We start from the raw sequence: 25,951 nt of genomic DNA, 5'->3' as shown, positions 1-25,951 counted from the left end.
TTATGAATTTATATATATATTATAGATAAAATTAAAGATTTTGTTAGGTTCTAATGTCTCTACATGATAAAGCTTATGATAATATATTCATGAATATTTCAAATACTGTTGAAATAGAGCAGCTGTTTGAGTACTAGCTTCAATTTAACAGACGTTAAATATTCTTGCAGGGCTAGAGATGCGCGAGACCGTAAATGGCGTTGAAGTCCAACCTCGGCATGAATCAGACGACAAAACTATTCGCAATTTACTCTACGGTGGCTTCCTGAATCTCAATTTCTACGCTCAAGAGGAAGACCCGGTGCAAAGCAAGATTATCAACTTCATCCTACCTCTGTCGGGCCGCTACGAGGTCTTTCAAAGATTTCTCCAGAACTACGAGGATATCTGCTTGACTAGCGGCGAGAAGACGTCTCTGCTCGTTGTGCTCTACCAGCACAAAAGCGAGAACACCTTCAACAAGACGATAGATCTGATCGAGCAGCTAAAGTACAAATATCGCAGTGCCAGCATAGAGGTCCTACCGGTTTCCGGAGACTTCTCCAGAGCCCGAGCCCTGGATTTGGGGGTGTCGAGGCTGCAGGCCGACGATCTGATGCTATTCATCGATGTCGACATCGTGTTTACGAGTTCGGCGCTCAACAGGATACGCCTGAACACGTTACCGGGCCGAAGGGTGTACTTCCCGATAGTCTTCAGCCAGTACAATCCCAAAGTCGTTTACGGCGACACCAGGAAGCAAGACAAGTTCACCATAAACGAGCTCTCCGGGCACTGGAGGCAGTACGGCTTCGGAATCGTTTCCCTGTACAAGAGGGACTATCGTACCATAGGCGGTTTGGATCTCTCGATTCAAGGCTGGGGCAAGGAGGACGTGGAGTTCTTCGAAAAGTCAGTCAAGTCGGATCTCGATGTCTTCAGGGCGGCGGACAGGCACCTCGTGCACGTGTATCACGAGATAGAGTGTAGCAGAGAGCTCTCTAGCCTTCAGCTGTCCATGTGCATTGGATCCAAGGCTGACACGTACGCCGGAGTCGAGACTTTGGCAAACATGATTTATGGTAACCTGGATATACTGCGCTTTGCCAAAGAGAGGAGACAGAGAAGGACGAATCCTGCTGGTTAACGATAGATCTGCCAAATTGGAATTATCGGCCATTGAAAAAACTATACAATTTCATTAGAAATCGTAGCAGAAGTTGTAAAAATATTTCTTCTTTCGCGTTGCACACGCGTCTTGGTAGCAAGTTTAGGTTAATGTAACGTTGATGAATGAATTATCCGAACCCTGAACTTTCGGTGCCAGAGTAGTCATGTCTGTGTAAATACGGAGTATGATTGTGTGAGTCGTGCAAGCAAATAATAAAAAAATCAATACTCTCTATTATTTTGTTTTATAACGAAATGTGTATATTGAAGCTTTAATCGAAAATTCAATTTTCAAAAGAGTTTGATCGTGAAGCATGTTTAGTATTACCATTTTCGAAGATAGATCTGGCGATCGATGAAGATCACCAAAGTCATTACAGGCATGCTAATAGATTTGTTACGTTAAACTAGTGATGTGGTTTTCGTTGTTAGTTTATGTGTAATGATATTATTCTCTATCGTCCAATAATTTTTTTTTATCGAGGCTAAAAGCAGACGATGAGTATTGTTCACTTTTGCTGATGCAATTGCCGACACTTTTGTAGAAATCGTGCGTAATGATATGCATTTATGAAATCATTTTAGATAGTAAGTTTAAGTGTTATAAGTAAATGTGATATTATTGTGCCTTTAAAATATTTCTTCACAATTTCATGTACTGCCAAATGTAAACACACCGTTATGATTATATTTCGATGTAGACATAGATACTTCTAAATTGTCGCATTGTGCTATTCGTATTTTATATATTTACATGTAAAAGGCTCTGTCTCTCTGCAATAATCGGAATAATACTCACGCTTTATTGAATAAAATTCTTATGTTAAATATTAACGTTATTTTAATCATTTTCGTCATTCGCTTTTAAACTAAAAAATATAATTTAGGTAAATAACATGGGTAAATTTTTCATGGATATTATTATATTTTTAATGAAACATTTAATTATTATGTAGAGTACAAATTGTTGATAAGACATTACTAAAATGTTATAAATATTTTTACTTATTTAATAACTTTATATAATGTATTTATTAAAGTGTCATAAAAACGCTTAATTGACGTCTTAACGTTTCAGATACTTTAATACGTATTTAATTGTTTAAGATACATCTTAAACAATTTTATATGGTTTTTTTTAAGTTTTGTTTACTTTTATCTTTGTTGGCTAAAATATTCAAGATTGAGTTGGTATTAAGTCATTTGTTGAACGCATCTTGAAAAAATTAGATTTCTAAGAAATTCCGTAATTAGAAACACTGTTGGATCAGACTTCTAATCTAAAGTTATAGCTGCTGCTTCATAAGAATTATGAGAATTGAGAAATGGGTTGATTTAATAGCTTGTGCTGCTTGTGATAGTTTATCGAGCTTTTGAGTGATGTTTAAGGAAACAAAATAAAAACAAGTAGCATTAAAAACGCGATAATTTATAACGTACGATTTGTTTGATAATAGATGATAACAAATTATATTTCCCGGAACAGTGGCTTTTCCTCGAGTGGTGCATCGCACCACGAGTATTCAGAATAGATACCGTGATTTAGAATATGAGCAATAAATTGTTATATAATGATGCTTATCACATTGCGCAAAATAAACTATTCTTGTAAGCGTTAATAATATTTAAATGACGCATGATGATTCCACGAGAAATAAATAGACATTTATTTCAAATCCAACAATAAAAAAATAGTGACAACATTTCGAGAGATTTGACTATTGATTTTATTATTTTGTTTTATTATTAATAATAAAACAAAATGAGAAGAAATTCTCTAAGATCAATGAACATTAGGAAAAAAATTATTTTTTAACAATCAAAGCTTAAAAGAGCTGCATTTAATCCCAAAGTATTCAGGTGCATATGAATAATTTATAATAATAACAATTAGTACATATAAACATTTAATTAATTGTAAACAAACTTTGTTTGGAACTCGTTGTTTGTTGGCTGTTGGTTGGTATCGATTGGTTACGTGCAGTTGGTTAATGATTGTTAGTTAGTGGCGATTAGTTGGGACCCGTTGTTTGGAAAAGCAAAATGAATAATTCCTTCGCCAACTGCTTCTGCGAGTTGTATTATACCAAAATGTAACAAATGCAAAGACAATCTCGAAGTACAATGACGTTAGAGAAGATATTATAAAGTTGTTTTCATTCGTAACTTGTGATCTCTCATTTCTAACTATGATCCCAAGAACATTACGCATACGAATCTCGTAGAGAAAAGACTGCGTAATTTTTCTCTAAAAGGTCGATGGCATTACAACTTCGATTCTATTATCTTATATTTGTCTCAAAGAGCGCTAATGACCTCTTGAGGAGAACGTAACTCTTATAGAGTGTGCAATTCTTCACTCGTGAACGCCATGGAAGATCTGCATTGGCAAACAGATAGAGAGCGACGAATCGCGATGGGACGGACGACAGCGGAAAGCGAGGAGACCGTCTTATCGTTACGACCGTTTTGCGTTTTATTACGGCGTTGGTAGATAATAGCGTATATCGCTCAAGCTCAAGGCCGTATACGTTTGCGATATTAGCCGCACAGACGGCGCATTTATAAGACAGAGTTCCGCGTGAATCCTCAGTGCCGATTGTTGTCAACACCTTGTACCATGTTACGCTTCGGAAGGAAAACGCGAGATCACCAATTTACTTCGGTCTCGAACGAAGAGCCGGTTACATTTTTAATTGGAAGTATCCGATGTAACCGCTATTTGTGAGTGCAGTTCTTTATCGGAAACGATACGATAAAAAACATTTTGATTAAAGTGCCGAATTAGATGCCGGAAGATTCAATGAAGAAGATCTTTTAACGTCTTCCTACTGAGATAAAACGTTTGCCTCAAGATCACACAAAGTATTTAGACCTGAGCGTTGGCTCATCCAACAACTGGATTCTTCAAGAGCAACAGCTGTTGGATCACCACTTCTCGCAAGTTCAGTCACTCGATTCCTCCGAGCGATCGCTCAATTAGTGATTCAAGTGAACGAGAAAGCCTCTTACACGACTTGCGACCTCGGCGAATATTCATTCCCGTCGAAGAATGAGGGGGTCGTGGGTGATCCTGTTCGTCCTGACGCTGGTGGCCGTCCACTCGCCAGTGGAGGGGAGGATACTCGCGGAATGCGAAGCTGTAAGGGAGCTCGAGCGAGCCAAAATCAGCAAGACCTTAATTAGCAACTGGGTCTGCCTGATGAAAAGCGAAAGTGGGATGAACACGGCGCTGTTAACTGGCCCGAAGACGGCCTCCAGCTATTCTCACGGTATCTTCCAGATCAATAGCGCCAAGTGGTGCACCAGGGGACGTGCAGGTGGCATATGCAATAAACGCTGCGAGGACTTCCTGAACGACGACATACAGGACGACATCGCCTGCGCCAAGAAGATTTTCGATCGGGACGGCTTCAAGGCGTGGGACGGCTGGACGAAGAAGTGCAAGAACAAGCCGCTGCCGAATCTCGCACACTGCACGCGGAGGAGGAGAATGGCGACCGAGATCGAAGCGGCCGAGACCGAGCTCGATCCGATCCTGTACTGATTGGGTGATTGTGATGCTGTTCGATACATTGACTTACAGGCGACACGAGACTCCATTTTACTTTTAAATTTCGCGTATTCCGTAAAATCTTCGAATCTCTCGTAATCCTTCATTTTACAAGCCCGATACTTACGTAATCGATTCCGTTGGATTGCATTCCAGCAGATCGTACATTCGTTTCCGTTAAAGGATCCTCCTACGCGTATCGTAAGCCACTGACAAATACGCGATACGTGGCACAAACAAAACACTCCGGTATGCTTTATAAATATGGATCTAAACCGATTGGATCGGCGCCACTTATGACGCAAGGCTTTACGGCTTTATATGTTTTAAGTTGCACGTCTTGGCAGACGGCACCACGTGGTTTAGAAATTCTTTAGAAATTCCGACCGTTAGAATCGCAAAACTGTACGTGATGAGATTTCGCTGATGTTTTCCCGATTTCATCTCTTTATACGCACGTTGCGTGTGTGACATTTAAAAAGGTCGTCTTTGCTCTCAAGCCAGAGTGTCGTATTTATGAAATTTAGAAATAAGATGGATATGCCTTATTAAAGTAAATATCTCTATTAATGTAAAGAAGTAAGTTAGTAAAAATTTCTTGAAAGAAAGAATATAGAAATTCTATAATATAATTCAGTGCTATAAAAAGTATGATATTTATAGATATTTATAGATGTATAATATAGATTTTAAACCAAATATACAAATTTAAATATCTTTTAATAAACATTGACTTTATGATGTAATTAATTAATTTAATTAAAATTATTATAAATTTAAATATAATTATGTAATTATAGTAATGTTTAAAAATAAAGTAGTTTAAGTAATGTGTTTATATAATAAGTATAAATTTTATTATTGTATATTGTTATATTGCTTATATATATTCTATACATAATATAAAATATAAATTAGTATTATATGGAGTTAGCTTAATATTATTTATATTAAAATAAAAATGTTATGTTATATACTAAGCAATAAAATAAGTAAGCATTGTTATCAATTAAAAAAAATTCCCACCTTTCATTGAATAATCTTTTATTCAAGTATTTGTAAGACATTTAAAATTTTAAAAATTTTAATTTGAATAAATCACAAAAATTAATTCAAGATAATTAGAAGTGATACTTGCCTTCTTTTGACAGTTGCTTTTAAAGCTCGAGTTTTAAAGAAGAAGCGATATCAATCTCCAAGGCAGCGAAATATAAAGATCAGTGAACGATTCTCACTTTTGCGTAATGCGTGTCGCCTGTTCTTTCTCTAACTAGTGTCCCCTTTTAAATTTGATATCAAGGTCAGTGGCAGATTTCGATTTCTCGGCTTCCTAAAACGTGTTGTTACGTCCGTGATGTCCTAGTTTAGTTTGATTTGTGCGAAATAAATTCTACCACAGATGTTTTCACGGTTCTCATAACGACATCGTAAAATTTTGTTTGGTAAAGCAGTGAAAAAGCATAAATAATTTTAACGAGGAAGAAAAGAAGAAAATTTTATCGTAAACTATATAATTCTAATAAAAGAACAGCTAATCTTCTAGAATTCTAGGAAGAGAAGTGTTCTTCCTAGAATTATTAATATCTAGGAAGAGCACTCTCTCTCTCCCTCTCTCTCTCTCTCTCTCTCTCTCTCTCTCTCTCTCTCTTTCTCTCTTCTGATGAAATATTTCGTATTTGGAGGTATATTACGAATCAAGGAAAATTGCGATTACGATCTAAACGAATAGAGAATAAACTTTCCTAAGCGTTCAAGAACCCTTTCCCCAGCTCCCCTCATGCATTCCTCTCTTTCTCTCTTGAAAATCGGTTGAATCATCTGCTTAGATTTGTACGTATGATGCATGCGAAGCGCGAGATGGTGAGCGCATGACTACGCGTGTACGCGAATTGCGTAACGGAGCATTCGAGGAGTGAAAGATTCGATGTCGATGCCTACATAATCCGATAGACCCCCCCCGTAGAATTTCGATGAGATAGACGCGCCTGAGATTATTCTCTCGTCAATTAGTTTCTCGAAAGCTCTTTCTCTCGCGAAGAATACTCCTCGCTACGATCGCGTAATGCCTTGCGCGCTATGATTTTAAAGTCTCGATAGATCTTAGGCGTTATATTTAAAATAGAATTAAAATCTAGGACGAGCTTGTGTCTTCCCGTCGCGCTAACGGAGCGCTGGCGCATTCTAGACGCGCGCCACGAGGATGCACGTAAGTGCATTTTATCATAGCTCCCGGCTGCAGTGCATGCACCTTTCACTAGCGGAAGTGAACAGCTGAGAGAGGCAGACGCGTGAGAGCGACCCAGGTCATTATTCGCTCGTTACGGGCGACCGGCTCCGTGCGAGCTAAGGCATCGCGAATCGTGCGCTCGAATCGGCCGAACGTTAAGTCGGAGGCCAATTACCGATTGACTTATCACCAATGCCTGCCGCATTTTTTTTTCCTTTTTATCGATCTTTTCTATGGGGCAACAAGTTTCATGTGCTTGTAACACTGTAACTTTAACAATTTACTCAAATTTACAATAAGCAAAAATATCAATTTTGAAAAGACATTACTTGCTCGCGTGAAAAAATAGGCTATGTAGTTTTATCGAGAAAAATTATATTCATCTTTGTTAAAAAATAACTTTCATAAGCAGGAAGAAAAAATGTCGAAGAGAGTAATAATGTTATAATTAAATTTAAATAATATTATTATCAAAACAATTATATAATATATTGTTACATATAACTATTATAATATTAAAATAATATAACATTTCGTTGAGATTTAAGATTATCAAACTCCTGAAAGAAGATTTTATATTCTTGCTCATATATGACAATAATTGTTGAATCGACACTAAATTTGTTTTCTGTGTAGTCAGCGAGAAAGCTCGCGAGACTTCTCGATACCCCATTTCGTTATTTTAGGAAAGTCTGTTTTCCTATTTGCGTTGCTCTTAGCTTCCACGCTTGATTTACCGAATTGAAAGAAATCTCTCCTGCGTTTCGATAAAAGCAAACGATTTTACTTCTCTTATCGGCGCGCCGCTCAGCTGACTTCTGATAATCGTCGGAAAAACACTCACCGGCAACACGCGATCGAGGAAGGCGCGCTCGCGCGTCGACGGGGAAAATTGCGACTCGCGCATTAGAAGCCGGGATCCCCCCGCGGTATCATGCCACGGCAATTAATCGTGCAACGTGTCGGCGAAAATACGGACGCGAAGTTTAAAGGAATAGAGCGCGAAGAGCAGCGACTTTCTCAGCGACTTATGATTGCGCAATTGCGCGCGAAGATGGATATATCACGTATACATATACACTGTATGCGAGTTTCTCATTGATGTGTTTCGATGTTTTCGCCTTTGTGAAAAGACGCGGTCGATGGCAGAAAAAAAAAAACATTATCGACGACCTATCCGGAAATAAAATCACGTAGGAAGTAAATATAGATTATCTTTTCATCTCTCTCTCTCTCTCTCTCTCTCTCTCTCTCTCTCTCTCTCTCTCTCTCTATTATTTAGGGCCGTAACTTTACTACATAATCGCCACCGCCATTATCTTCGACCGTTGCCTCCTTTCGATATCGTGCAACCATTCATTAACGATCGCTAACAATCCTTGCTATTTTTCATTATTTCGTGGCGTTTCGGATCTAACAACCACGTGCTAATAATACGAATCAGTTTGGATCGGTACAGTCTCAACCAGATCAGATTTCGATACTGTACACAGGAGAAGATGCATCTGCGTTTACATGTGATGCACTTTTGAAATATAAGTTTCTTATTGCAAAACTAAAAAATAATACATTATATTGTAAGTTATAGTAGAAATGAAAAATATAATAATTTCAAAAATATAATCATTTTCGCTAAATTTATTCATTATTATTAATCACGTAACGACTTTTAGCTGGTTAGAGACTTCTTTAATAACTGAAAAAAAATGTATATATATATATATATATATCTAAATTTCAATCTTTCACAATTTCCGGATCACATTACATGTGACAGTAGAAAGGATTTGCCCTTCCTGCACTTGAAGATACTTAAGTGAAAATTAAGCCTAATGCAGCCGTATCTGGTGTTTTTATCTATCATCAGCGGGTCGAGTTTATAATTAATTATTCGGCGCTCGCATATCTTGGCAGTGATCTCCGCGTGCACGGGCACCGGGTTATGTGTACGCGTCTACGATCGCGAATGTTGATCCGCGGAGAACCGGGACCCCCCAGAGCGATCTCTTCCTCCCGGACGTAAGGCTGCTTTTACTCCGGGTTCCCTTTAAACGGCAAACGGAGCCACGCTCGCGTTGCCGTTAAGTTATGCATCCAGCTGCGTAACGACAGTTTTCCGCACTGGCCGATAAATATCTGGCGAGACAATGCGTACCGATGCATAAATGTCGCTCAGAGCGATTATTAATTCCAGCCGCAACGCGTCGGGAAGAAGGAAGCGGCGAGCCGAATGGTTCCAACAACGCGTCGAGGGAATCGACGTTGGTTATAACGAAGCGGCGCGCCGGTGAAACTCGAGCGTGGTCTCGACGACCTCTGCAAAGGTCGCTCCTCTTGCTGCTCTCGAGGAAAGTGAGACCCCGAATAAAGTGCAAGTGGCGAAGCGGGTGATATTGTAATTGCTCGCCGCGAAATCGCTCGCGCGGAGTGTTCCTGGCACCTCGACATTATATTTCAGTTTGTGTTGTTGCTTTAGTAATTTTCAATTAAATTTAATAATACTGTACACGGAAAAAGAATTATTCTGAAATTGAAACTTATATATATTCAAATTAACGCGATCCTTGTTTCATATATAAGCAACAACATATAATCTTTTTAGAAGAAATTGAAAATCTTGAATTTCAAGATATTACAGTCTTATTTCAATACTATAAGTATTATTTTAAAAATATGTATATAATTGTTTTGATAATTTTATTCTAAGAAAATTATAATCTTCGATTTAAACATGTAATATTTCCTATCCAATATTTTTCTTTTCCATTCCAAGAAAATTATTCTTAAATAACAAGAATATTATTCTCTTGGTTAAATTATATAAAATTTTGAAATAAATCTTTATTCAAGTAAATCTTTTTGATTTAACGCGATATAATCTCATTTCAAGATTTCCGTTTTGAAACTGGAGATATTGTCAAAACAAGAATATTCTTTTTTTCTGTGTATACAGTAAAAGTTTCGGAGATCTTGATGAGATAAAAGATTTTGATGAGATTGACACGCACGTACGTACAAATGCAATTCTGAAATTAGTTTGGAAATGCGGACAAATCGCGTCCGACGACATTATTACGTTATCAAGCAATTGCTCAATCGTTAGGTAAACGTACGTCTTGAATCTTCAAATTGACGTAACGAAAATTACCGGCCATTTAATTTGATTTCGCATCGTTAAATACACGATGGAAAATATAGCAGTGTCTTGGAAATTCAAATGTCTCCTGCACATTGTACGTATTCAGCTGCTTCGTAAAATATACAGAGTGTTTTAATTTCAAATAATGTAGTAGGTTATTTTAAGTATTTCAAGATATTTTGTTTTATATCGAGATATGCTAGAATAAATGATAAAATATCTCGTAAACTATTTATTTCCCGATAACTTAACCTTGACATTTTATATGTATGTGCAAAGTAATTAGAAATTATGTATATTAAAAAATTTATTATTTAAAAAATTTATTATTTAAAAAATGACGGCAATCTTTATCTAATCTTAGAATAGATTTTTTTTTAAATTAATTTTACCCTTATTTGTCTCTCTTTCCCTCAGATCATATAATTTTTGTCTTATCTATTTTTCCAAATATTCCCAACTTTATTTATTTAACATAAAACAAATAACTGTATCGATAAAATGTTTTAAAATTTCAATTATACAATTTAATTGATATACATTATAGGTGCATCTAAAAATTTTCTTTAAAAAAATGAAAGCGGAAGTCAATTATTATAAATAGAAACATACGATACGAATTTTGAGATTAATAATTCTTAATGTCTAATAAAAATGTAAACAAACGTGAAAGTTTGTTTACATTTTTATTACAACATTAAAGAAAATAAAAATATGGAAGATGATGAGTTTAATATAAGTCTAGGAAATTGACACGTATTTTAGTATAAAATAGCAAACTTTTTAATAGTTATGCAAGTGCAATTTAGATCTTATTAGTCTTCAAGTCCGCAAATGATCGCTGGAAACATTTATCATATGTAACTTAATAACCAAGTATAAATAATTATCGATCTAAAAAGACGATAAGGAATAAGAATACGCAACGTTTATTCCAGGAAGGAGTTGCTAGAATTTTCAATAAAACGTAATCTTTATAAGTGCAGGATAAAATTACGTTTTATAGTAAAAGATATAATACGTGTTGCTCTGTAGAGGGGAAAAAGAAGGTTCGCGCTTATTATTGCGACGACGGCCGACGATACGAACGAACCGGAAGCGTTTCACCGCTTTTCACATACCACGGTGATAATTACCCACGTAGGAAGGATATTCACGGTGCTCTTTTTAGGACCTAACCTGGGGCTGTACTGGCTGTAGTATCGTCGGGCCAGGCTTGTGCGAGTGCTATGCAATCGTTCACACGTTGGCTTGCAAACGAACGTAACGTATACGCTGTACAACGCGATTTATCGTACCCAAAGCGTGTTACGTTAGATAGCTACCTGAGATAGACACCGCGTTACAGTGAAAAGATTCCCACACATCTCTTCTTCTTATGCCAGAGGTCGATCGTACGCTTTCTTCGACATTACTGTTAGAAACTAAGAGGAACAAGGATCACCTTTTTTTATCGTAATTTTAATTTAAAGTGCCATTACAACGAGATTTATATATGTTGAAAGACCCTCTCTCACTCTCTCTCTCTATGCTCTCCTCTTCTCCGAAGAAACGCCTAATGGCACCATTTTTCTGAATCGTACGCGCATTAGTTCTTTTTTTTCAATAAAAAATCGCGCTTTCCCGGACGCTCTGACATAACGCGGCTCATCAACATTTGAATACTGGACTTTTTAATTTCAAGTTTATCTCAAGACTTTAATCTCTAGGAAGTCTACTTTTGATGTCGAATTTATGTTTCGCGTTACGAACATAAGTCCCGACACGAATTTAGAAGACCGTTTCGGAAATGAATAACGAATGGGCCACGTCGGCGCCGAGGCGGAATCCGAGAAATTTCGCTGAATATTTATTAGTCGCGGCATGCGCCGCGAAGCAAAACGTTTGTAATAAAGTTATGTCGCCATTTCTCTTATTCACGCTGAATTGCATGATTAATGACCGGGGTCTCATCTATTAGAACCGGAAAGTTTTTTATGACTACTATTTATACTTGTGATTCCTTTTGATATATAATACAGAATCCAAGTTACGTGTCGATAAGAAAAGGCGCTTTAAAAATCCAGTAATATGTATTATACAGAATATTCAAAATTTCAAAGTATTGCGCTAGTATTTTATAAATAAAAATAAGAACCAATTTTTATATAAATATAAGTTCACAGAAATCTTATTAAAAAATTGTAACAAAGAAAAGTAAAAATCTAGTATCAAAATTTGACAGTTTCAGAAGTTAAAGCATACTATGATTTTAGTTTTCAGTAACAGAGGAGTACAAATTTACGCTCTACGATAACTTTATTTTTTATACCATATCATAAGAAAAATACAAAAGAAAAAAATTAACAAATTAGTTTTTTATAAACATATAAAATTATTTTATTATTTAATATTATAGTAATATACTCGCTTTGCTTAAACTGCAAAAAATCGATTTTAATCTTTCGAAGAATTCGTTTTTAGCAGATTTTATATTAAAAAAAAAACCATGAATATACAAGCTATAAATTTTTATTATTTAAATTGTCTGAGCAAATAATATTCTTAATTGAATTAAAACAGCACATATTTAGTTTCAGAAACATGAGGTGTTTTAAGGGATCTATGTCAATATTTGGCGACTTTCTTATATAACTTCTATGAATTCATTATTTATGTAACAAAATATTTATATTAAACAATTTTGCTCTTCTCTTTTTATTTGTGCAGAACATATTGACGCAACTCTTAAAATCGTTAAAATCTGGGACACCGTCTTGTCCAAACAACACGTACCGCAAGAGGAGATTAGAATAAAAAACTATTTATCTCGCAGATGATCTCGAGAATCGCACGCGAAGCCGTAGCTATTACAAGATTGTTCTTACATAAAGCAATTTTTTCCCCCCTCGCATTTGCATTTAATTAACATTTTTTATAAATGCAAACTCGTAGAGATAAAAAATCCCATCATCATTTAACTTTTTTCAGCGCGTGCGTGCGAAAGCACGAAAGATCCTCCGTTTTTTTGCGCGTGTACCCGCATACGTCCTCCGAAAAAGTCGGTCGGCGCGTTCGCGCGCGGACACGTGGAGAACCCGCGTCGTCCGCTTTTGTAACGCGCGCGCCGGACATTGTAATTCCCGTAATCGGGATTACCGTTGCGCGGAGGGGAAAAAGAGCCATCCCCGCTTGTGTAAGAGAGCGCAAGTTAAACGCGCGGGGACCGCCGCTCCGTTTCCCGTCGGCAATTTTGCGTAATCGCGGCGAGCGTAAGTGCCCGGCCGTTCGAACCGCTAACGAGTGCTGCACTCTAATAAACGAGTCTTGCCACAGAGGAATCCCCTACGTTCCGTAATTATCCGCTAGCGAAGGAGAGCATTATTCTCGTTTCTTTGAAAGCGCGCGCGTCGGCGAGAATGAATATCGCCGCAAAAATCGTGTGCGCGGTTGAAACAGCTAATCCGCGACGTGCATGCTCTCGTTTTTGCTTTCTGTTTCCTGGTTTTTTCTTCCTTCATTGCTTTCTTTACCTCTTCGCGCGCTATTTCGTCGACCGGGGACGTCATCTGCACTCTGAATGGTCTGGACCCACTCAGACCTGGGGGGCGTAAGTCTGGAAACCCAGATCTGGGATCCAAACATAAAACAAAAAACATTTAACCCCACTAATCTAGCTACCATCATTTTCAATCATTAAATATTAAACTAATCAATAATAATTACTAACCAATAAAAACAATCTTAAGATCATTCTAAACTGAAGACAGCAATTTAAAATTAAAATACAAAATTTTATCAATGTATCAAGTTTAAAAAGTGTGTTTAATTTTGCATTGTAAATTGTTGCTGTCTGATTAATAGGATTTTTAAGGTTTTAAGTTGATTATTTAAATTATATATTAGTTTCAATTATTGTCTTTGGGTAAGTGGAGTTTTTGTTATAATTTAAACGGTATTTTTATACTTTAATTTGTTCTTATTGGGTTAGTGGGGTATCTGTGATCAAAAATGAGTTTCTGCGTTTTTTTTTAGTTTTTGGGGATATTTTGTTCTTCGAAAATCTAGACCTGGATGACAAGCCCAATGACGCTGCTGTCGTCGACAATCGTGTTTCTTGTCCCTTTTGTTGACTTTTATTTCGATAATTTTAATAAAATGTCACGCGAAGAGGTAAAACGGCATTAAGCGAAAAGTGCGTAGTGTAGGTTTTAAGTAATGATGTGACAAAACGTAAAATACGAAAAAAAAGCTCGAGACATTGCTGCGTTCAATCCACGACGGTTGAAAAATTGAAAACGATCGGACGATAAGATTGCGGCAACACGTTGTGTGCGCGATTAATTTAAATATAATTAATGTATATATGCATAATGTATAAATATAATTAATCGAGAATCTTGCGTGAAGCTACACGTCGCTATTAGAAGTTCTTATGTAAAGGTGTTTCCTTTTTCCTTCGTATATTTACGTCTATTTAATAAATTTTTCATTAATGCAAGATAAATCTTAAGAATGTAGCACAGATTGAAGCAATAAACCGGGATCGCACTATCGTCATGTCGGAAGCGAGATGTCGATTACGTAAAATCCCGGTGTGTAAAATTACGTCGGGGAGAGGGGGATAAAGGATAATCCGAAGCGGAAGACATAGTTGATTTTGCTGACGGCGCTAATTGTCGGAGAAAGAATGTCCGGCCAAAAAATAGAGACGTGCGATTTTGCGATTTATTGCTAGCACCGCGATTTTTTTTTGAATCGCAGCATTCTTGTTTATTTAATATACATATATTGTCGTAAAACTATTTTAAAGACAAATTCAAATTTAATAAAAAGTGCGTAACAATTAATTTTTTTTCAATTAATTGATTTTTTTTTTAATGTACAGTGGAAACGTATACTTTTACTAAAAAGTATCCTAATTTAATTTAAAAATTTCCCTATTTTATCAATATGTAACATAAAAGAGATTTAAATATATCAGTATAATTTAAATTTATATTATACATATATTTTCATTTTAATATTAAAACAGTTGTAGTAATTTATACAGTACACTTTTTAATATAATTCTATACAATACTCACGTAGAATATTTAACATATATGTCATATTTTATAAGATATCTGTAAAAATTAAAAGCATATATTTCGTCAACGGCCATATCACGTTGGAGATACCAGTTCTCGTCCGATCACTGAAGTCAAGCAACGTTGAGCATGGTTAGTACTTGGATGGGTGACCGCTTGGGAACACCATGTGCTGTTGATGTTTTTTTGCTAGTTTAAACTGTAGTAGCAATTAAAATTAATTTTTTTTTTCAAAAATATACGGTGAAAAAGTATACCTTTATTTAAAAATATTCCAATCTAATTAAAAAATTTCCATATTTTATCAATATGTAACATAAAAAAGATTTAAATATATCAATATAATTTAAATTTATATTATACATATATTTTTATTTTAATATTAAAGCAGTTGTAGTAATTTATACAGTACACTTTTTAATATAATTCTATACAATACTCGCGTAGAATATTTAACATATATGTCATATTTCATAAGATATCTGTAAAAATTAAAAGTATGTATTTCGTCAACGGCCATATCACGTTGGAGATACCAGTTCTCGTCCGATCACTGAAGTCAAGCAACGTTGAGCATGGTTAGTACTTGGATGGGTGACCGCTTGGGAACACCATGTGCCGTTGATGTTATTTTTGCTAATTTAAACTGTAGTAGCATGTGAAATTAATTTTTTTTTCAAAAATGTATGGTGAAAAAGTATACTTTTATTAAAAAGTATTCTAATCTAATTAAAAAATTTCCCTATTTTATCAACATGTAATATACAAGTGTTAACGCAATAATAACCGAAAGGGAAATTGGTCCCGGCGTGCGGACAAGAAAAACAAGACACAGTTAATTATTCAAAAGGATTCAATGTATTTCGGTCTTTCGTCTAACATTAGAATTGATAAGTCAGATACAACAAGTAATGTCGATCGTGAATATCCCGTCGCAACTTCCGATATATTGATCTGGTCCGAATGACTTAAACGGTGGTTTTAAATTTAAGTAGAACGGTACGCAGTCAAAATTTTGATCGAAATTGACAGTTGGAATCAAACGCTTGAGTTCTATACATGAATCGGCGAAGAGATGACGTTAGTACAATCAAAATAAAATAAACACGGCGCTCATCAATGCGCTAAATTCATACGATATTAACCGGCGCTCACCAATGCGCTAAGTTCGTGTGATAATAACCGGCGCTTACTAATGCGCTAAGTTTGTGTTATCACTTAAGCAAAAGTGATCCAAATGTATCAAGAAAGAGGGGACTTCCCTGTTTCGCCAAATGTGAGGTACAGCTGCTTGATGCCGACGGTCCTTGACCCAGAACGGCAGGTAGATTGTTAACCCCGCACGGCAAGTAGATCGTCTCCTGATCGTTAACCCCGCACAGCAGGTAGATCGTCTCCTGATGTTGCTACGGCAAGTAGTTGTTTGGTGTCTGATGTGGAATCGCCAGGAGTGATGTAATTGTCGCGGCGAAGGATTTACACTTTATTCGCGTTGGATTGATATAACGCGAATTGAGGAAACGTTAGTTCGCAAGTAGCACTCGTTTGCACTCTATGCTTTATACGTTGCGTATAACCGACAAACAGAGAAGCAAAAAGGATAAGCGCGAACAGACTGAATTTGACAAAGTTAGCCGTACAGTAATTTTCGCTAAAAAGGATAAGCGCGAACAGACTGAATTTGACAAAGTTAGCCGTACAGTAATTTTCGCTAATAATCTCGAGAGACGTATCCGAAGGGCTGTCTGCACAAAGACTGTGTAGAGAGATCGCTTAATTTTTCGTCGTGACTACTGTCCCCACTCATCGCTCAGATTTCCTGCCGCTTTTCTGAATAGTTTATTGGTTAAGACGATATCGAAGGAGTTGACATATTTTACGCAATTTCCAATAAACGACTAGAAACACTGAAATCTTAGGCAGCAAAAGTGGGGACAGCCCTTTGCAAGGCGAGGGGGGGTGGCCCCGAACCGGTTGACGACAGTGGTTTATGATCGCAGATGGTTACAATTATGCATGTCCGGACATGAACGTGCAGATCGATAAATCGAGAAGCTTCGAAATTCTTAAGAAAGCAATGACAAGCTAACAAAGGCCCGTTCGAATGCGTATGTTGCTAGATCATTCGACACGGTCGCAAAATTTCTTTAAAAATAAACCCTATTTTCTTAACAACAAGAGAATTAAATGTCAGTATAATTTAAATTTATATTACACATATATTTTTATTTTAATATTAAAACAGTTATAGTAATTCATATAGTACACTTTTTAATATAATTCTATACATACTCACATAGAATATTTTACATATATGTCATATTTTATAAGATATCTGTAAAAATTAAAAGCATGTATTTCGTCAACGGCCATATCACGTTGGAGATACCAGTTCTCGTCCGATCACTGAAGTCAAGCAACGTTGAGCATGGTTAGTACTTGGATGGGTGACCGCTTGGGAACACCATGTGCCGTTGATGTTATTTTTGCTAGTTTAAACTGTAGTAGCAATTAAAATTAATTTTTTTTTTCAAAAATGTACGGTGAAGAAGTATACTTTTATTAAAAAGTATCCTAATCGAATTAAAAAATTTCCTCTATTTTATCAATATGTAATATGAAAGAAAATTAAATATCAGAATAATTTAAATTTATATTATACATGTATTTTCATTTTAATATTAAAACAGTTGTAGTAATTTATACAGTACACTTTTTAATATAATTCTATACAATACTCACGTAGAATATTTAACATATATGTCATATTTCATACAATATCTGTAAAAATTAAAAGTATGTATTTCGTCAACGGCCATATCACGTTGGAGATACCAGTTCTCGTCCGATCACTGAAGTCAAGCAACGTTGAGCATGGTTAGTACTTGGATGGGTGACCGCTTGGGAACACCATGTGCCGTTGATGTTATTTTTGCTAGTTTAAACTGTAGTAGCAATTAAAATTAATTTTTTTTTCAAAAATGTACAGTGAAGCAGTATACTTTTATTTAAAAATATTTCAATCTAATTAAAAAATTTCCATATTTTATCAATATGTAACATAAAAAAGATTTAAATATATCAGTATAATTTAAATTTATATTATACATATATTTTTACTTTAATATTAAAGCAGTTGTAGTAATTTATACAATACACTTTTAATATAATTCTATACAATACTCGCGTAGAATATTTAACATATATTTCATATTTTATACAATATCTGTAAAAATTAAAAGTATGTATTTCGTCAACGGCCATATCACGTTGGAGATACCAGTTCTCGTCCGATCACTGAAGTCAAGCAACGTTGAGCATGGTTAGTACTTGGATGGGTGACCGCTTGGGAACACCATGTGCCGTTGATGTTATTTTTGCTAGTTTAAACTGTAGTAGCAATTAAATTTTTTTTTTTCAAAAATGTACGGTGAAGAAGTATACTTTTATTAAAAAGTATCCTAATCTAATTAAAAAAATTTCCCTATTTTATCAATATGTAATATACAAGAGAATTAAATGTCAGTATAATTTAAATTTATATTATACATATATTTTCATTTTAATATTAAAACAGTTGTAGTTGTTAATTCCCGTCTTTATAATTTGTTAAATTAAGAATAATGTATTTATCTCGAGTGGATCGGACAGGAATAATGCAGCCGTTCCGTTAAGGAAAAGCCGTCAGAGATTATAGATTAGAATATCTTACTTAAAATACGTGCTCTTTATTGTGTGTGTATCTCTCGACGGGTAGATGCCGAGGTCATTGTCGAAATACATATACATTAATACAATTGTTTGTCAGTATCGGCGCTGGCCTTCTCGTCAATATATTCTATGTAGCCCGAACATCTTGTCCCCCCTTAAGATATTTTCAATAATGTCATGCTAATATATTACAATAATTAAAAAAAATTTTTTTTACAAATTGATTCCATCTGAACATAATTAAATAATTTAATAAATGGATAGCGGGGCAAGAGTTCTTACATTTCTCTTATATGTCGCATGATTGGTCTTTGTTGTGACTACTCTGGTTATATTGTCGTCTCCCGGATGTACAGCCACTACTCTACCTATTTGCCATTGCAGTGGAGGCGAGTTGTCCTCCTTAATGAGAACCAAAGTCCCTAGTTTAATATCTGATTTCAACTATTTTGTATGTTGCTGCAATTCGTTAATATACTCTTTATTCCAACGACGCCAAAAATTTTGTTTAATTTTTTGGATATGTTTCCATGTAGACAATCTATTTGTAGGCATCCAGGAGATTGTCTTCGGGTATATCGGACAGTACAGCCTATCAAAAAGTGCGTGGGGATGAGCGCCAAGTTATCGTTCGGGTCCGAGGACAGAGCGGTGAGCGGCCTTGAATTAAGGATTGCTTCAATCTCAATTGAATTCCTCGTACGTGAATAATGTTTCACCAAGAGTGCGACGCATGTGGTGTTTGAAGCCTTTCACCGCGGCTTCCCACATTCCGCCAAAATGCGGTGATCGAGGTGGAATGAATTTCCACTCAATTCCTTGATTGACACAAAAATGATAAATTTTTTCATTGTTCCGATCCGACCAAAACAAGTCATACAGCTGCCTTAATTCATTACTAGCGTCCGCAAATTGGTAGCGTTATCCGAATGAATTATTCTAGCCTTTCCCCGCCTGGCGAAGAAACGACGCAGAGCAGCAATAAATGCCTCAGTCATTAAATCAGATACAACTTCCAGGTAGACGGCTTTTGTTGTAAGACAAATATCGTCACATAGATATTATTTTATTTTTGTTCCGATAGCGTTTTTCCTTTATGAAAAACGGGCCGCAATAATTAACACCCACCGTCTCAAACGGACGCGTGCTCACCAATCTGTCCCCCTGAAGATTACTCATCACATAATTGGGCACGCCCGAAGCAAAGCGAAAACATCTCACGCACGTCCGCACGGTGTGCTTAGCGACATTCTTGCCCTTTAAAAGCCAGTCAGCTGTCTGACCACGAAAAAAGTACTTTGAACTCCACAGTGATAATTTTTAATAAGAGCTTCTCTAAGTATTAATTTTGTTAGGTGGCTACTGCTAGATAATAACATGGAATGTTTTTGATTATATCCTAAATTAGCGTGCTTTAATCTTCCACCCACTCTCAATATTCCTATATTATCTATGAAACAGATTTAATGATAACATTTTACTTTTGATGGCTTTATCTTTCCGCAGATCAGACAGCTTCCTCGCAAATGCATCAGACTGGATTAAAAGAACCACGCAGTTCGTAATCTGCTGCAGCTCGGCAGTGGCAATAAAACCTTCACGCTAGACCTTACTCCGAGTATTATACGCAAATCGCAAACAGTACGCTATAACTCTACGCAATGCGCTCAGTGACGAAAATCTCTCCACGATATCTATCGCAACTACAATCTTGAGACTAATGACTGCCCTCTGTTCCGGGATTCGATCCTCTTCATTAACTTGACTGGCCAATTATACTCTTCTTCCTATAACCAACCGGACCCGGACAGCCGTAATTCGTTTTTTACAAATTCTTCTGGAAACTGTCCGCGAGACAACGCGTCAGCAGGGTTATGCTCGGATGGAATGTGTCTCCAAAACGCCATATCGTAACCACTTGTATTTGAGTTACCCTGTTTGCCACAAAGGTCTTCAGCTTGTGAAGCGAGGATTGTATCCATTGGATGGCAATAGTTGAGTCGAACCAAAATTGTACTCGATCAAATTGGTTTCTCCAAAGCTCTATTTACACTGGCATACAGAATCGCCAACAATAATGCAGCGCACAATTTGAGCCTCGGCAAGGTCACTTTCTTGAGCGGGACCACCCTTGACCTGGCACAACACGAGTCTCACGACGCATTGACCGCCCTCATTCCATCGAGCGTAAATATATGCATGCGCCAAATGCTGCTTTGCTGGCGTCACAGAAACCATGCAATTCTAAACTACGATAGCCATCAATGATTATCTCCCTTGAAACCTGAAAGAAGTGATCGCATTAATTTGCATTCTATATTTGTTCCATGTAGCAATTATGTTTATGGGAACTGTCTCATTCCACTCTAGTTTTTGCTCTCAAAATCGCTGTATAATAATTTTTGCCTTTACTATAATTGGTCCCAGCAGTCCCAAAGGATCGAAAATCGCCGCGATCCGCGATAACAACGTGCGCTTCGTGACACGCTCGCCTCTTTCTATATGTGGATTAATATCATATGTAATGATATCTTCTTTTCTTCGTCGGTTAATTCCCAACGCCTTGACAGTGTCTCCGCTCTCCAAATAAAGATGATCAACATCAGATCACTCAACAAGGTCCTCAACTAACTTGCCATCGTTGGAAGCCCACTGCCGCAAATGGAATCCACCTCTGTTTGGGAGTCCGATCAGTTCATTTCGAATCAGATAAGCATTCTCATAAGTATCAGCTCCGGTGAAGAGATCGTCAACGTTTTTCCCATTCCTTATGTATTTCTATCTCATTTAGACGTTACCAACTGTATCAACAAAGCATCCCAATGCTCCGTTTGCTGGCCCATGACCTTTGAGCGCTCGCAAATGCTTCAACGCAGTATCTATTAACAGTTGCAAAGACAATAAAGATTCCTTCGCCATACTCGGTAATTCAAACAACGCTCGAACATGATTTTGCACTATAATTCGCTTATTATCAAATCGCTCTACAACGCACACGCGATTTCATAATTCTCAGCGGTTGTAGGGAGCGATTCTATAACCTGCGCGGCTTCTTCTTTCAGACACGATCTCAAATACTGCAATTTTTGTACTGGCTTGACATCAATATCCTCATGTATAGGTGATTTAAAATTGTCATGGAAGCATAAACACTTATCATAATCACCGTTAAATGTTGACAAATTAATAGTCGGTAATTTTACTACTCGCGCTTTATTACTCGATTCTAGATTACAGACCGATGTTCTGACTTGTCTATCTATATCCATACTATTACTTGTATTCTCCGCGGACATATATTGCTCGGCTCTCGACACGACTTCAAAATAATTATCTTCAAACAAACCTCTTTTCAATACGTCGGCCTCGTCATTAAATAATTCTATCTTTGTCTGAATATCGTCGTAAACATTCCACGTATCTCTCACTCTCGCTAATCGCTCTGCGAGTTGACTTACATCTGGGTTTACTGTGTAACCGTCAAGAAAGGCTTTGAATCTTGTTATTTGACCCTTGATTATTACTCTTTTATGTAGAAGCGTTTTAACGTTTGGTTCCACCAGTTTTAATTTTTTAATCAATCAATATGTAGCTTACTCAACCGCTTACAATATCTATTAAATATTTAAACAGTTAATTCTCAAACAATTAGCAAACATAATTATTTTAATGGTTACCGAATTGGCTCAGCTCGATGATAGTCGAATTTACAACTGCCCTTTCTTGGAATCACACAGCTCACCTATGGTCGGCATCCACCGTATTTACAATTTATTTTCACATTCACAATTAACAGCATGTCAAAGAAGCAAACAAGAAAAAAACTCCGAACTAGTCTTCCTTTCGTCGAGGCGAAAACACAGGCATTGACCAATTATCTCACGATAAATAATGTATGTATATATCCGGCTCGAAAGATATTTATGTTAATTCCCGTCTTATAATTTTGTTAAATCAAGATAATGTATTTATCTCGAGTGGATCGGACAGAATAATGCAGCTGTTTAATAAACAAGCACGCCGGTTGAAAATGATTACAGAGTCAAATAAAGGTGGCAGAAAAATTTAATAACTTTAAAATAATTTTGGCAGAATATAAAATTTAATCTATGACAAGTCTGAATAATCTATGAATATTCTGATTACTTTATGACAATTCGGTTAATGACGGACGTTCACAACAAATATAGTAAATAACACATATGGAATTACACACATATAGAATAGAATACATATAAGAATACACAACAATCAGAAATTACTAGGGTTAATAAATTATAAAATTATTCATACAATAACGTCAAACGGTTATTCAATTAATAATCATGCATTCCCATACATAAGCTTTATGCAATCATATTATAATCGTAATACTTTACAAATGAATCATAAAATAGTTGAGAATGATAAGCGTAATGAGAATTACGGAACATACAGTGATTCTAGATTTTTACATCAATAGTATTTCAAATGAATTTACAATATTTCAAGTAATTAACGCATATGCAGAAGAAGGTTACACTGAAACTTTGATTCATACATGTTTAACATTTATCAAAAAGTCTCTAAACAGTTGATTGAATGACGGTCTGATAGTGACGCCAAACATGTGAACGCATCTAAATAGATTACGTTCGAAAGTACGACGGTATGAAAATGTCTCTGAATAATTGCTGAATAGTACAGCTGAATGGGAACCTCTGAATTGAGTTCTGTCCTGTCGGTTCGCCGTCGTGCTAATCCGAAACAGGATGAAAACTTTCTCAAGAACTCAATGAAAACTCTCTACAGAGGTTCCGTGTACCTGGAGCTCGATCTCCTGGTCTCTCTCTCTCAGCAGGCCGTAGAATTTAGAGTCGAATGTCCCTCTCTCTCACTCTCTCGATAGGCCGTAGAATTTAGGGTCGAATGTCCCTCTCTCTCACTCTTTTCTGCTCGTCGTGGTGACTGCAGGAATTGAACTCGAACTCTATCTTTCAGCAAAACCCGTAGGGTCTGCAGAAACTGATTATGCAGTGTACTTGGCCGTGGTAAGTCTCTACTTTGAATTGCAACCAATTTGCACGAGATACGTGGCACGTAACGAAAACCTTTACAATACGTGTGTATTGTAATCTGAATGAACGTCTACTCTGACGCTCGTCTCAGAAAGAATGAATGAAAATCTGACTGTCTGTTTGTAGCGTCGTCAAGAGAAATTGGGTTCAAACAAAGCAAGATCAGACGTGAGTCGCGTCGAGGAGTCGGTCAACGTCCTCGGTATCAATCATGTACGAATGTACACAACTACATAGAAACCTTCTCATGCATATGCGTCCTTTAATTTTCTGAACATTACCGCCCGCCTTCATTAACCTCCGTTAATGAACAAATTAGAGACTATCATTGTTTGATAGGTAATGGGCAGAGTTTTGCCATTGGTCGTTTTAGAATTGATTTTTGTGTCCGAATGGACACGACTCGTACAAGACCATCAGGGCCCGGGTGAGTTTGAATTATGCGCCCTAGAGGCCATTTAGACGGAGGGTAGCGCTCGTCAATGACTAGCACAAGGGAGCCATTTGACAGAGATGGAGATGGTTGATTCCACTATGAATAGAATAGTAGCGCTGCAGACATTCCCTGGACCATCGCGACCAGAAACTATCCAACATTTGACGGGTCAATTGCCATCGAGAAAGTCGTGAAGACTTTACTGTCTCCAACGATGGTTCGGGAATGACTGAAGGTGCATTTCCCACGAGAAAGTGCCCAGGAAGTCAAGGCCTGAAGGTCATCAGGATCATCCGTAAGAGGACTCAAGGGCCGGTGAATTGAGTACTTGCCTCAATTTGAGTTAGCAACGTATTCATCTCCTCAACGTGAGCAATGTATCTCCCACTACGCGTTTTAAATGATATTTGACGGACTTAACTCCAGCCTCCCATTTTCCTCCAAAGTGAGGAGCAGCCGGAGGATGAAACTTCCATTGAGTGCCGTCGTTCGCTAGGACGGATGCCAACTCGCCTAGTTCCTTTGTTGAGGAAGAAAATAATCTTTTCAATTCGCAATCTGCTCCTGTGCAATTTGTTCCGCAATCGCTAGTCAACGTCGCACATATTCCTCTTCGAGAGGTGATGAAACGTTTTATATGCTCCAATAAATGCCTCGGTGGTATAATCAGTGACCAATCTAGATGAATTGCCGAAGTCGAAAACAAACGAACAAAACCATATATGCCTTATACGTTTTGGCCATTTTTCCTTTCCAGGTTTTTATAGTGAAAGGGCCAGCATAGTCAACGCCTGAGTGCAAGAAAGGACGCGAAGGTGTGATTCGTTCAGATGGAGTTGTCCCCATTAGTTGTTGAGCTCGACTTTGTCGATATCGAGTGCATTTTTACACACTTCAAATAAAAGAGCGTATAGGAGCCCGCCCTCCAACGATCCAATAGTTGTTTCTGATATAATTAAGCGTGAGTTGTGTTCCTCCATGCATTGTTCGTAAATGGGAGTCTAAAATAATCAACGAGGTTAACGGTGACTTTCTCGGAAGAATCAGAGGATGTTTTGCGTTCGGAGGTAATAATGAGGCCTGAAGGCGACCTCCTATTCGTAGTAATCCGGGTAGCGTCAAGAAAGGGAGTTAGTCTAGCAAGTGAATGAGATTTAGGCAATGATTGTCCGCTCGAAAGGAGTCTTTTTTCTTGACCAAATGAAGAATTTTGAATATGTTTTATCCAGAAAAATCGTGCATTGTCTATTTCTTGTGTGGTTAGTGGGATTGTTAATGATGATTGTGGATGCTTGCGCATTCGAGCAAGTACACGCTGACAAATGGCAGTAATGCGGAACAATTTCATTACTGTGGAATATTTATGAACAAGATCCCAAAGTGGTGGAGGCGTGAGATTAGTTGTGAAAATCTTAACTGGACGTTCTACAAGGTTTTCGTTAACAGAAAGTGCCTTGGGTGGCTGTGGCCACTTTGAGGAATTTTGTGACAGCCATGGGGGTCCGGTCCACCATGTTGGGTGTTCCGATAATTGAATGGGAGTCAATCCTCGGGTAGCAAGATCAGCCGGATTCTCATTACCCGGAACAAATTTCCAACGTGCGGAAGGT

At 37.0% G+C, this 25,951-nt stretch overlaps 2 protein-coding genes and 5 non-coding genes across 11 annotated transcripts in view; all 7 read left to right on the top strand.

Moving 5' to 3' along the window:
- LOC105839213 (chondroitin sulfate synthase 1) overlaps positions 1 to 1,983 on the top strand; it is a 36,098-nt gene extending 34,115 nt beyond the window's left edge. For all 5 annotated transcript variants that reach the window (XM_028189374.2, XM_012685369.3, XM_012685367.3 and 2 more), the window contains one exon: positions 171 to 1,983. In XM_028189374.2, coding sequence (XP_028045175.2) covers positions 171 to 1,126 — 956 coding nt within the window. In that variant the 3' untranslated portion in view covers positions 1,127 to 1,983. The remainder of the gene's footprint in view (positions 1 to 170) is intronic.
- Positions 1,984 to 3,721: 1,738 nt separating this feature from the next.
- LOC105839214 (lysozyme) lies at positions 3,722 to 5,285 on the top strand. Its single transcript, XM_012685370.2, has one exon. The coding sequence runs from the start codon at positions 4,202 to 4,204 to the stop codon at positions 4,694 to 4,696; it is 495 nt and encodes a 164-aa protein (XP_012540824.1). The 5' UTR covers positions 3,722 to 4,201; the 3' UTR covers positions 4,697 to 5,285.
- Positions 5,286 to 15,199: 9,914 nt separating this feature from the next.
- Positions 15,200 to 15,318, top strand: LOC118645444. The gene has a single exon (XR_004963137.1). It is a non-coding gene; the product is annotated as a 5S ribosomal RNA (ribosomal RNA).
- A 327-nt stretch (positions 15,319 to 15,645) lies between these two features.
- LOC114254106 lies at positions 15,646 to 15,764 on the top strand. Its single transcript, XR_003625488.1, has one exon. It is a non-coding gene; the product is annotated as a 5S ribosomal RNA (ribosomal RNA).
- A 1,734-nt stretch (positions 15,765 to 17,498) lies between these two features.
- Positions 17,499 to 17,617, top strand: LOC118645437. Its single transcript, XR_004963130.1, has one exon. It is a non-coding gene; the product is annotated as a 5S ribosomal RNA (ribosomal RNA).
- Positions 17,618 to 17,944: 327 nt separating this feature from the next.
- Positions 17,945 to 18,063, top strand: LOC114255648. The gene has a single exon (XR_003626866.1). It is a non-coding gene; the product is annotated as a 5S ribosomal RNA (ribosomal RNA).
- A 326-nt stretch (positions 18,064 to 18,389) lies between these two features.
- On the top strand, positions 18,390 to 18,508 carry LOC114255642. The gene has a single exon (XR_003626861.1). It is a non-coding gene; the product is annotated as a 5S ribosomal RNA (ribosomal RNA).
- The last annotated feature ends 7,443 nt before the right edge of the window (positions 18,509 to 25,951 follow it).

The sequence above is a fragment of the Monomorium pharaonis genome, chromosome 4 (genome assembly GCF_013373865.1).
Source record: "Monomorium pharaonis isolate MP-MQ-018 chromosome 4, ASM1337386v2, whole genome shotgun sequence".
Classification (NCBI taxonomy): Eukaryota; Metazoa; Arthropoda; class Insecta; order Hymenoptera; family Formicidae; genus Monomorium; species Monomorium pharaonis.
This window is presented reverse-complemented; position numbering and strand designations above follow the sequence as displayed.